This window comes from Lonchura striata, chromosome 2 (assembly GCF_046129695.1).
Source record: "Lonchura striata isolate bLonStr1 chromosome 2, bLonStr1.mat, whole genome shotgun sequence".
Lineage (NCBI taxonomy): Eukaryota > Metazoa > Chordata > Aves > Passeriformes > Estrildidae > Lonchura > Lonchura striata.
In genome coordinates, this window is record NC_134604.1 from 60102991 (window position 1) to 60116658 (window position 13668).

The 13668-nt window shown below is 37.8% G+C and overlaps 1 protein-coding gene across 12 annotated transcripts in view; it reads right to left on the minus strand.

Annotated features, from left to right (window-relative positions):
- The window catches only part of ENOX1 (ecto-NOX disulfide-thiol exchanger 1), a 364143-nt gene that overhangs the window by 57249 nt on the left and 293226 nt on the right, over positions 1–13668 (minus strand). For 11 of the 12 annotated variants that reach the window (XM_077781383.1, XM_077781384.1, XM_077781385.1 and 8 more), the window contains 2 exons: positions 9005–9111; positions 5629–5746 (listed from right to left, as the gene is read on the minus strand). The exons of the other annotated variant lie outside the window; for it this stretch is intronic. In XM_077781383.1, coding sequence (XP_077637509.1) covers positions 5629–5746; positions 9005–9111 — 225 coding nt within the window. The remainder of the gene's footprint in view (positions 1–5628; positions 5747–9004; positions 9112–13668) is intronic. 12 annotated transcript variants of the gene reach the window in all.

Consider the following 13668-nt stretch of genomic DNA (forward strand, 5'->3'; position numbering starts at 1 on the left):
CAGTTGGAAACAAAGGAAAACCAAAGCTCAGCTCCACACAGCTGGGGCTTGGCAATTTCTATTCAAAGTTTTAACAATATAAAGCTTTCCTACCAGTTTAATCCACCTATAAACCACAGTTCCTGTATCACTGCATTCATAAAAGCCTTAGAGAAAGCAAAAAGAGGATTGAATTGCAGAGAAAATATGAATAAGCATGACACAGATCACTCTGGTGTTGTTTCAGGCTTTCCTTGAAGACTTGTCAGGCTTGCAACTTTCAAGACAGTTTTGTAAACAATATCCCAAAGCCTGTTTTATGGTGTGTGGACCAGGGTGGGATTTTCAAATACTGAGTTTCACAAGGACTTATACTCTTCTGTGAGATGGACTGCCCACTATTCAGCCTGTCTCTTACATCAGGTGACATAGCTTATGCTGCAAACAGGACACATCAGCTCAGGACAGCATTAAAGATCCAACTTCAGTGTTTAAGTTTGGCACCTACTTTAGGTATGTTTGAAAATGCTACCATGGATGGTGTCCATCCTAATTTGCAAAGCAGCGCCAATCTTACATGTTCAAACTGGACTTAGACTACGCAACTTGCAATTTGTTATTTGCACACAGCCTCTGAGATGTTATTAAGCTACTTCATCAGAGGTAGTACAATGGTGGTGAAATACTCCAGGAGTCCAGTGTGTAGCCTATTGCAATTCTGTTGAGCTGGAGGGAGGCCTATAACACTAAACTTATTGTCCATGTGGACAGAACAGGTAGTGGCTGAATAAAAGGAAGAACCACTGTCTCCTTTTGATACTAGAGAACTGAGATAATACAAATTAATTGATTAGTCCAGGCAGGGGATATGTAGCAGAGCTGGGATTTGACAGAGAGCTCTGGGATCCCAGTCAAACACTTGAATCACACAACTATCTTTCCTGCACCCCTCTCCAAGCACAATGCATTTCATCCTTTTCCTCAGCACCAGCTCCACTGTCTCGCTGAAATTGGAGTTGCTAGAATTAATGGCATGTTGCTGTGTACTGCAAAAGCAAAAGATTAACCCACCTCCCCTTACAGTAAAATAACAGGCATTGAAGGCATTAACCAAACTTCAGCACTTCTTTATAAAACACATCTTTACTAATTGCTAAAATCACTTTCGGAGGTTTTTACATGTGCTTCCTTACTCCCCATGCCAGCAGGTGGGAGAAGACGCATCCATAAATCCTGATCATTCTGAAGATTTTTGTATATCCTCTAGACTCCAGCAATGAAGCTCTCTTTTCTCTCTTGAGCTAATGCTCTAATAGCTGCATCTTGACTTTCAAATATATTAATGGCGTTGACAATCATCATTAAAATGTTTTTCTTAGCAGTCTTCCAGCTTTACTTCAGCAATTGTCTTGTCTCTTTCAAACTCCAAAATCCACATTGCAGAAAAATCACTGTTTAAGGGCTGCATTTTGCAGGGAAAAAAAAAAAAAGGCCTTCCCGTGACTGAAGATTCACTCTGTCTCAGGTAAGCCTTTTTCCAGCTTTCACTGGAATGCAAATGACTTTTAGTCTGTGAAACTGTGAGGATTTCCTATAAATCAGGCACATGTGACAGTTGAACAACTTATTGGATGCCCTAGGGGGTTCTTCAGGCTATCCTTGCAGGAGTTTGAGATGATTTCCACAGTAAGAAACAGGTAGTGAAGCTTTCCTTTTCCTTGAAGATTCAGCTTGCAGAATAGAGCATCATGCTGGCTATGCCTGGGGAGAATGACCTGTAAACCACTTGGATTAGCAAGTCCGTGTGCAGGAGGCAGTGGCCCAGGCCTGCAATGTCGACGAGGGGGTGGAAGACAGGTTTAGGAGATAGGAGATGTCAGTTCTCATTCCAGCTCTGCCACTGAGTCACTGATATCAATAAATCAAGTTCATGAATAGATAGCAAAAGCAAAACTTGCACATGAAAGAAGAGTATTTGAGTCTAGAATGGAGGGACACACTTTGCAACAAGTCCCTGTGGACCTGTTCTGATTGTTGCAAGACCAAATTTTCCCAAATAAAAGTCAGTTTCTAACATACACCATGATTTGATCTCTTGCATGACTTAATATGTAGCATTGCCAGAAGGAAAATGCAAACTATTCTTAATAACAGCTTATTCATCCCCAGATGTTATTGTGCACTAGGGTATCAGCTACCTGTAACATTACTCTGTGTCCTGCTGGCAGCTGGGATAGGGTTAATTTTTGTCCTAGCAGCTGGCACAGTGCTGTGTCTTGGATTTAGTATGAGAAGATTGTTGATAACATACTGATATTTCAGTTGTTGCTAAATAGTGCTTTCTCTAAACCAAGGACTCGTCAGTTCCCCATGCTCTGCTAGTGAGGAGGTGTGCAAGAAGCCTGGAGGGAGCATGGCTAGGACAGGTGGCCCAAATTAGCCAGAGGAATATTCCACAGAGCTTCAAGTATTCTCAGTATATAAACTGGGGGGAGTTGGCCAGGAGGAGTAAATTAACGCTGGGAACAAGGTAGGCATTGCTCAGAGGGTTTTGAGCAATTGTGCATCACTTCTTCTCTTGGATTTTATTTTCATCTCTCTCTCTCCTTTTCATCATCGTTACTACTACTATTATTATTATTACCATTATAATCATGATTATATTTTGTTCAATTATTAAGCTGTCCTTATGTCAACACACAACTTCATACTTTTTTTTTTCTCATTCTCCTCCCCATTGCACTGGGCTGGGGAAGTGAGTCACTTACTTAGTTGCCAGCTAGGTCAAACCACAACACCCTGAAACCCAAGTCCAGCAACTCTGGACAAGCATTTGTGCACAAAAGTATTTCTTCACAGTCTCAGGGCTTAGATATGTTGCTGCAGTATGTTTTCAAATGCTGGGGCTGGAATCCATCCTCTTTTACTCAGGGTGATTAATAGGTTTATCTTCAGATATCCTAGAGGAAAGTTTTCATTCTAACTATCTAGCTGTGAGAAGACGTGATGCACGCAGTGTGTTTTCTTCCAGGAGAGAAGAAATAATGCTGGGAGATTCTTGAAACTATGCTTTACTGAGACAGAATGAGGTCTTAGAACCCCATTCTAAACTGTTGAATTAATTAAGCCCTTTTGTACTAGCAGTGACTTAACCAGGCAAATCAATGAAAAAAAGACCTGACACAGGTGTTGAAGCCTGAGGGAATCTCTGCCACTTATAGCTTTGGGGCCGTAACTTCCCAGCAGTCTTGCTCACACAGACCAAAAGGGCAGGCTGAAAAATAATGTCCTCAAGAAAATTGTTGGAATGGCAGAACACACAGTCCAGAGCTCTGGAACCATACAAATCATTTAATCATGTCTCATTGCTTCAGCTACTTTTAGACTTTAAAAACTTTATATGTGCACACTGTCCTTGAATTGAAGAGATACAACATCTTCATGTTATTCAAGACTTGCTTTTCCCAAGGAAGTTCTTAGACAAAATTTTTATGAAAAACAGTTAAAAGTAAAGAAAGTCACAATGTCTTCTTACTGTGCAAGATGGTTTCTTTGTGGCAAAAGACTCTTTAAAAGACATTCTTCATACAGCAGAGGATACTGTGAATACAAATAGCTACTCCAGTGAGATAAAGTGGTGATTCTGGAATGGCGTACTTAGAGAGGAAAAAAAAAGAAAAAGAGAAGGCAGCTAACACAAATAGTAATAAAAAAAAAGCCACCATAAGAAGGAAAGAAGAATCACATTTCTGTACATAAGAGTAATACTAAAGAAAGAAAGTTATTTTTCAGTTTATTTTAATTTACCAGTGTTTTATACCCAATAGCTCTTTTGGTTTAATTCCAGGTTCCCTCTATTGTCATTCACAGAAGAACCAAATACATTTGCTCTGAGAGTGTAGTGTTGAAAGAACATTTATTTGAGAACTGGATGACTATGTATGCAGCAGGATGGATCAACTCCACTGAGTTTAAGAGGATGATGAATGATACAACAATGATGGACACGTACTCAAGTGGATTCATATTGCTAAATTTTGATTTAGAATGCAACACATTACTGGGTTTGCTCAAGTGCCCACATCATAACAATACAAATAATCTGAAATTGTTTGTGATAGAATACTGTAGAAATCTCAAATATTGAAACTTTTGACAGTAATGTCTTTTTTCATGCATGAAAACCAAATATGCTTTCCTATCATGTTACAAAATGAATGACCAGCTCTGCCCTAAGCATGCATATGTTAAACCTACTAAATTGTATTGCAGTTCAAAACATTCCTGCATCTCTTCTGGCATGCAGGCTATATGTATTTCCAGCTCTACCTTCCTGTTCTTAGCTGTAATGACTTTTCTCAATGAGAGTGGACATAGTCAATGTAAAATGATTAGATAGTAATAAAAATTTTTGATTTCTAGCAATTCTTGGTCTGCAACAACCCACTGTCTCAGGTTCATATACTCTGCTAATGGCATCTAGAAAACAGAAATCAAAAAAATAAGCCTAGCAAAAATGAAGGCTGCTGTTTATGGGTTTTATTGTTGCATATTTCTTCCAGGAAAAATATTGACTCTCCCCTCAAGAGAGATGTCACAGTAAAAACTTTTTTGCTAGAATGACATTCCTTCCTTTGCTCTTTTCTTCTGGGGCCCTCCAACCTCACACAGTATTCTGTCACAGAAGAAGCCAAAGAGTTCTTCTCTCTGTAAGTTTGAATTCACACCTTTCAACTGGCATACAAAGACTTGAAATCTTTGAATGGATGAAGTGCTTTCCTTTCTTACTATGGTGCCTATATGAAAAGGACTAGATCAGTGGAGACTCTCAGTTTATTTCCATATTATTCCTTCCGTCTTTATTTTTCTGAAAATTCACTGCTGCCTGGCAGTTTCTAGTCATGTTTTGGCTTCAGCTCTTGAAAATTTCATTCTTTATATGAGTGTCTAAACAAGCAGACTCTTGTTAGCAACTCACAAATTATTAGCCAATGCCAAGAAATAGAGCAAAGCATACATTCAGATCATGTTACCAGTTAGTAACTCTGGCAGCTTCTGAGCCACCTCTTGGTTGTCCACCCTGAATAGCAGAGTATTTGTAGAAGGCTGAAAAACTGCTTTTCTTATTCACATTACATACACCCTTGTTCTTGGACTCAGGATAGCCATCTAATGAGTGTCCAATTCATGCAGAATGCAGTACCATACTGTGAAACAGGTATCCTTATAGGGCAGTATGCAACCAAAAAATCCCCACAGTTAAAATGCTATTTCTTATAGATATTACAGATTAATATGTCTTCATTGCAAAGAAAGGTACATTTAGAGAATACTGACCAAAGCATAACTTGAACTGGTCTCATAATACAACCTTGTTTCTACCATGGAATGAGATGCTGTCATGCAAAGCTGCAGAGAGTGCAGTAAGGAAGCATAATGCTTCCAGCCAAGGGCAGAACTGGAGAATTTCCATCATTATGGAACATTGCAGGTGACAGATATCTCCTAGAGACAGCTTGCATCATTCAAATAACTAATTTATGAGGGTTTAAAATAAGCTACTGTCTTATATAATCAGGTATTAACATGTAATTTCTCATATGTAAGTTTTTGTTTGCTTGTAATATAATAACACTTGCATATATTTACCTGAATCATCTACTCTCAGCTTTTTACTGGGATTGTCACCACTGTCATCATCAGACATTTCCATCTCCTCTTCCCGGCGGATTCCCATGAGCTGTTCACTGTGAGCATTTCGGAGCTCCTAAAAGCCAAAATTACCTTTTGTCAGTATTAACTTCCATAAAGTTATTATGCATTATTTAGTATCTGTTTTTAATACTGATCTGATTTTACTTATACATCACTTATCATTGTAATCATATTTATTTGTGTATGAATATTTACAAAAACAAGCATAGGGAGTTATTCCTGTGTAAGAACTGAGTTTATCAATGGTAACACTCATGGAAAACAAGAGAAAAAGTGACTTTTCCTGTTGAGTGATCTTTAGGCTTGCTAAACATAGAAAAAAATGTTTTAAAAGCAGGGATAATACTTAAAAACTGGTGTATAAAGCAGACTGATAAAGAGATTGTTAGCTTGCTTCAGGGATAGCTAATTCTTGCTTCCCTCTGCCACCTGGGGTACAATTCATTTGCCAAATGTAGGTGCCTCCAACACAAAAATTTGTATTAACTAAAAGGCACACTTAAAGTTCCTCGCTCTCTCTGCTGATTGCAAAGAGAGCCGAGCACAGACAGTGCAGACGAAGAGCTGTGTATTTGCAAGTGCCTAATGCTGGTCAAAGGAATCTCACCCCCTGTCCCTCTGCCCAGATTGGCTTGGATTTAAAAGACCCGGTCCCACAATGCTGGCCTGAAAATCCTTGCATCTTGATCCAAAACGAGTGGCAGCAGGGACAGCACAGTCTCCGGGTGACTGCTGCAAGGATGTCCCCTGCACATGCCACCAGGAAAAGGATCGGCAGGCACACGGGATTTGTAGGAGTCTAGACGGTCTTTGTTCTGGGTAGAAAAGCTGGCGAGGGTGTAGCGGCTGCCTTTTTAATGGCAGCACTGAGAAGATTGAGAGGACTCTATTTTGTCCTAATAATCCTGTCAGGTGTAACATGGGGATGCTGCACTGTGATTAGTGTAGGCTTTGTCCACCCGCAGACAGCTAATTTTTCTGCCAACAAAGAGCTTAATTCCCAAAGAGGTGGTTTGAAATCTTTGAAACAAGGGAGAGTCGTGTGGAAGGAGGAGACAGCATTGAGCAGTCCGACAACAGCTCTGTGCAATTAACAATAATCTGTCAGACAGAGGCTGCGTGAAAAAAAGGGAAGGCGTTTCTCTTGAGCTGTACCCTTGGTTCATCGGCAGATCTCAAATATTCTGAAAAATGTAACTGTGCTCATTAATCCCAGCAAAGGCAAGGAACCTAATTAGTGGGTGTTTTACAGGGGAATAATTTGGAAAAAAAAAATATTAAGAGGCTAAATTGTCAACCAGTGTCTAATGAAATCAGAAGCACATCTGCAAGAAATTGGCAAGCCATTTCTGAATTCCTTAGTGGAATAGGCCCCCTGAATATTTTTTTAGGGAAGGATACTGCATATATGAGCAGACATCCGCTTACATTTACTCGCTCATTAGTGGACAAATGTTCATAATGTATCAGTGTCTACATTATCAGCAAAGTCAATAATTTTCTATGGAGAATATCTGTGTATTCAAGTCTTTTATTCGCCTTGTGTTTCTTGCAAGGCTTTTCTAAATTCAGGAAAAAACTGGAAGATGATCGAGTAATTAAACAAATCAGCAGGTTAATATAATTAGATCTTTGAAGATACAATTTAAATCAAATATTAAATTTGGTTTATTTCCATCACATTTCATATCTGAAAAAACAGGCATTTCCAAAATATATTGGTTTATCTAGATAGTTTATATAATTTTGAATTGTTTTAGTTGTCCTCCTCTTAGAAAAACAAAAGGCAGTAATTTTTGAAAAAAAAAATAAATAGAGAATGAACATTTTTGGAAAGTCCAACTCTTACCTATTTCAGTTTATTAAATATTTAGAGACCATCAAATGAATGACACACCACATCCCTTTACAGAAAGTTAGTTTAAGAAGGGATGATCTTAGTATAATTAATCTACTAGCAAATCAAATTTTTATATTTCTCTAAAAGATAAGACAAAGATCAATCCCCAACTTCCCAACTTTCAATTAAACAAAGGCATTATCCACTATGTATATGAAATATTTGTGAACAAAATTCAAAATACAGTTTGTACCAATAAATTATGCTAACACTTTATTTTAAGTGTCCCATTATTGAAGTAATTTTGTATTCACCATAATAGCACTGATAATAAAGTATTCATTTGGTATTCATGTAGATGTTACATTCAGTGCCATTGGTATTCATCTGTAATTTAGCATTAGTTAATGGACACTTAAAATGTTATCCAAATGATTTATATCACAGCACTTCAGTGTTTCTCAAACTAAGTGTACAACACTTATTTTACAAGTGTACTACAAAATAATTAAATAAGTGCACCTTACCTTCTAAAGTTTTTATTCTGAGACAGAGAAAAATCATTTAGAGGACTGTGATAGGAACAATCAACACACGGTACCACATGGCGGTAAACCAAGTGTATGTAAATTGCTCATATTAAAATTAAAAAAAAGGAAGAAGATAGAAAACAAAGACAGCGGTACTTACTTTTTAAAATACAGGCTCATAGCGTATATACTGAATTAAAATTGAAAGCTGGATGACCAAAACACAGGATGAGGTCTAGCACTTCCTTTGCTGCCACTCACAGCAAGGGGAGTTAGAATCCCATTTCCTCTGCTCATGCTTATGACAGTCATACATGCATGGTCCCACACTGCTAACTCGGTGTGGTTGTATGATTTATACTGGTTTCTTTGCAAGCAGAATACTTAGAATCAACACAATTGATGTATCTACTTTTTAAAAGATAAACATAGAACAAATGGGAAGGAATAGGTCACAGTTATGGACTTAATATTCTTAAGTCATTATTTCGGAAATAATTTTTTATTTTATTTTCACTCAAAGTCATCTTATAATGATCATAAGATGGCACAGTGAAAAAAAAAATCTTTGCCACAGAATTCTTTTAAAAACAGATCACGATGACTCCTAAATTCCTTATTTGAAAATATTGTTCCTAATTTCCCTATGTCAGTTCATTATTTTAGATAGTAAACATAATCTTCTAATGATTTCCCAAATTTTGCATGAAAAATAAAAACACATTGCTCCCTGTCTTCATGTTATTTAATGACTATTACCATAATGAGAGCAATGGGAGCAATTCATACTGTAGATGAGACTGCAAATGGCCAGTTGATTAACAGCTAAAATGGTAGCTGTAAATATTGCCAAATACACTATGTCCAGCTACAATCACACTCGTTCTGTGTCAATCCAGCTGTGAGATGATGGATAGAAAGTAAAAATAAAATCACCAACCTCAGAATGCTTTCGCCAAATGTCTATGTTCTTTCGCTGGGCTTTCGAGAAATGGTCCCAAGCTTTTTGTCTGGTAGAAGCGTTGAAAACGGCGACAATCTGCTCAACTTTGGTGAACAAGGAAGTCAAACAAGACAAGCAATTTATGTTGTGATCACTATAGAGAAGCAAAGCAAAGACACTAGGAGTCTATGGATGATGTCATTACTGAAACAACATCATCAATATCCATCCAATGATGTGTCTTTCGTACTTACATTGTATCAATGTTGGAGATGTCTCCCTTCAAGTTTGTCTCCATAACTTTAGTCTACACAATTCTTAACTATGCACCAAGAACCAGGCATGCAGATGCTTCCCCGTGATGTCCGCTACCACTCCCTGTGCTGGCACACACCTTTGCATGTGTGGCACACACATTTTGGTGTGTGACCAAAATGACCCTTGAGACATCCACCTGACACGTGTTCTCCTGTGGCAGTGGCATACAGACGAGCGGACTGCATGGACAGAAGCATGGAGGGCAGGCAGGCTCTGCTTTGGAGGATGACTATCTCATAGTGGGAACTTGTCAGCAGGTGGGAAGGGCTAAACCTTCCACCAGGAGGAGGCTAAACCTTCTACCTGCAGGTACATCAACCCTGCAGGCTGTGGCTGCAGCTGCTGCTTCTCCTTCACTCTCTATCAAAAGGCTCACCTGTGGTAGATCAGTGCTGTCTCCATGGCCTATGAACAGACACTTTTTTCTTCCATATAAGATGAAGAATAGATGTGAAATGGGCTTCCCTCATTCAACTCTAATCAATTTGTTCTGGAGCCAAACATCAATATTTAGATCAGTTTTCTAGGATAATTATGATCTTCAGTTGAGAAAGCTTTTCTCTCGGCACTTTTTTCTTTCTCTTCACTTCAGTTACAAGTAAAATTGTCCTTCCACAACAGTGACCTGCCTAAAAATAATTTGGCCGAGATGTAAGTTGCCTTGATCCCACACAATTACGTGAAGAAAACACCAATAACCTACAAATAACCTCAGCTGTGCTCATGAATGAGCAGCTGTGCCAGCCTATGAAGTCAAACTGAAAAATGCTTCAACTCTTTGACAAGGTTCTTTGCTATTTATCTCTTTAGATTCCTGGGTGGAAACAATGTCCTTTCTTTATCAAGTTGCAGCTTGCAGCACTTCTTGCTCCTCTCACTGAAAAGTGGTGGCGGGAGTGCTGTAACACCCTCTGTCCTGCTCCCTTATCTTGCTGATCTAGAGTTTCTCTCATTCTTCCCCTAAGTCACAGATGTAGAGAATCTTATTATACATTGCAACCTGTCCTTCCTAAAATGGTGAGCTCACCTACTGAAGCAGTATCTTTCACCTCTAGCACGAAAATCTAATCTCTCTCATTGGAGCACATTTCTTCTATTCCCTGTTTTTTACCACTTTTGAAGGCTGCTTTTGGATTCCAGAAAATTACAACATTTTTTCTTTCAGGGATGATTAATTGCCTTCTAAAGTCACAGAAAATAATTGTAATTCATTTTTTAAAAAACGAATAAGTATAGGTAGTTTACAATAAAGAAAGTGTTTCAGACCCACAGTGATGATCTTAACGATTTGCAATTCATTCAGCTTTTAAAGGTAGATGTGAGAAGCCCACTACAACTTGCTTAGACTAAAGAGTGGATGTATCAAGGAAGTAATGCTGTGTATATGTTTTCAATTAATTTGAAAAGAATGAAAACGGTAAAGCACTCTATTATTATGTGTATAGAAATTGAGGCTAGAATTTAATTACTGTCATTCTGTTGATGACCCAGGTGCTCAGAAAATTTTGCCTAATTAACAATCTGTTTTCAGTTTGCAAGTGGAAATTCAAATAGAAAAGATTCACAAAGATACAAGGAGAAGCTGGTTTGCCATTTTCCACTAATAAGTATTAATAAGATCATCTGAATTTTGAAAAACATTTGAACTTTAAAGTGTTTAATTTCCATTATGTGAACAGGTGCTAAGATTTATCAAAAGTCATTATCTGGTAATTTCAGAAACTTTCCTCAATGGAAACACAAGCTAGGAAAATGCCATAGCTTTTTCTTGCATAACTGCAATAGACAAAGTGAATACTAAAAGGATCTTCTTCAGTTACCTAAACTTTTTGGAATTAAAAAAGTGACGAGAAGTAGGATATTATGAGTACAATATGATAAAAAATAAGGCATTTAAAGAAACTTTATGAAACAGGTAGCAAGGGATAATAAAAAGGAAGATGCAAAGGAGAATACTAAATTAGTATGTATCAAGGACCAACATACCAGTGCTCTATTCAAAGAAAGTGTCAATGTATGTACAGAAATTTCAATATTCACAGCAATCTAGACTATGAAGCTTTTCAAATTCCAATATAAAAGGTCTCCAAGAATTACATTAGAGCTAAACAGCAGCCAAGGCCAAGGTTTGACAGTACAGGAAAGCGCCTCCACATCTTCTTGTACTGCATCAAAATCCTGCATTCGTGTGCTATGAGATGGCAATGCAATGTAAACCTGCTCTGTCACGTTTGTTCTTGTTGCAGCAAGACTCATTTGTTTTCTCATAGGTACCCCAAAAGCCTAAAGCTAGCATAATGCCTGTGCTCTGTGAAATTGGAAGACAAGACATGATGTACCCACTCCTGATCAGGACCAAATTTGTACGGGTAAGTGATCCAGCAGCACACAGCCCATAGGGATGGTAGATTCACCCCTCAGGAGAAGCCATGAAAGGCTTATATTAGCTGACAAACTCCTCAGTTAACTCATTTTTTGGCTGTGTCTGGGTAAAACTTGGCCAAAGAGAGGCCCCAGATTTTGGGCTGATATCTCCTTAATCTGAGTCTCACTGCTGACCATGGTTTTCAGATTATTTCTTGTCTCCAGGAAGAAACTTCTGAAACTATATAACAGGTCATATCTACCTCTCCAAAGCACCTTGAACTCCAGAATGCACTATAGTGTCAACTGTGACTGGTAAGTAGAATTATTAAGTAACATGAAATATTCATTGTCAAACATCTGTTAGTGAGTTCTATGCTATATCAAATTTTCACTGCCCATATGCAAAGCTATTTCCTTACTAAATTAGGATTTAAAAAACCACATTGTTCTGGAACTGTCCATAACATGGCGTGTTTTTCCCATCAATATAGCTTACAGGATGTAAGTAATTGCATCTTTCCTAATGACTTATTCCGTGGCTGCTAATTTATGCTGCATGTTTTGGACAAAGGATTATTATCTAATTGTTTTTCTGATGTGTTATAAATAACCAGAAAGACCCAAACAACTAAGCCTAGAGTGATATGCAAGTGGAATACACTTTATTAGAGGTACCAGCTCACAGTAAGTAAATTAATAGGAAGTTTAAGATTCAGTTTCTGCTGCCATAAAAAATGCTACCTGGAAAACGTATTGCTATCAAGTAGAAAGTAAAAGCAAGCAGAAAAAGTAGGAAAAATGGCAAAAATCTCTTAAAAAATGCCTGCAGAAGTTGCATAGAAGATTGTATTAAATGGAAAACTAGACTATCTCCAGGGCAAGAAAATATTTGATACAAGATGTTTGAAACTTGTACTACCAAAGGAAAACAGAAATCAATGAGAACCAAAGTGTAACCTCATCTGCAGTTTAAGAAGTAGAGAGGATACTTTTACTCTGCATTACATTTATCAAGCAGTCTATTTTACATACATAATTGAGTGAAGGCTGAAATTTATCTGTGGGTTCAGGGGTTAAGAAGTACTCAAATTTTCCTTTGCTTATTACATTACAAGCTGCCGTGCATATTATTTTACACTATATATTTTAATATATATAATTTATAATAGAAAACTAAACAAAATAGGAACAAAAAAAATTGTTAGAATGAAAACAAAAGTCTTGGCTGGTAGATAAAATAATCGGATTTCATGTAAAATTTTGCTCCAAATTCCACCAATTAAGGACACAGGATGAAATGGGCTTTGCACTAAATTACTGCAAGTGTCAGAGTAGAATATACGGCAATTTAGCACAGAAAAATTCTGCAATAGTGTGACAGTTGACATGAAGGGTAAAAGAAAAATTCAACCCATAAAATTATAGTGTAAAGGAAACTGTTACAGTAAATGTATAACACGCTTTTCAAATACAGAGTCTCAGCGCAGGGAGGATAGAGCGTTGGCGTGGTTTGGGTCAGAAGCCCTGTTGCTGAATTCTGACTAAGCTGCAGTCTGCCAATCGATTTGGCTCCAAGCCCAGCAAACCAAGGAATTACAGTAGTCAAGGCTAGATGCTGTAGTGAATGAATTAGTCTCCAGGTCAGTTTTGGATAGGGAAAAGAATATTTTTGGCAACAGTTCTGAGAGGCATTTGGTAATGAGCTGAACAGAACTTATCATTAAGTCCAAGGCTAAAATGACATCTGACATTGGTACGAGAAATGGTAGATAGAGTGCAGAGTAATGAAACATGTGTTATTTTAATTAATTTGAGCCAAACACTCATTCTTTTGGTTATGGTTACTTTCAAAAAAAGGATTTGCCTTTCTCACTTTTAGAGCTGAAAACCTGCAGCTTCTCCCTGTTACTCGATTCACATGCCACAGACGGAGAAACAGATGTGATTGCCTTTGACTAGCAGAGGAAAACATAAGA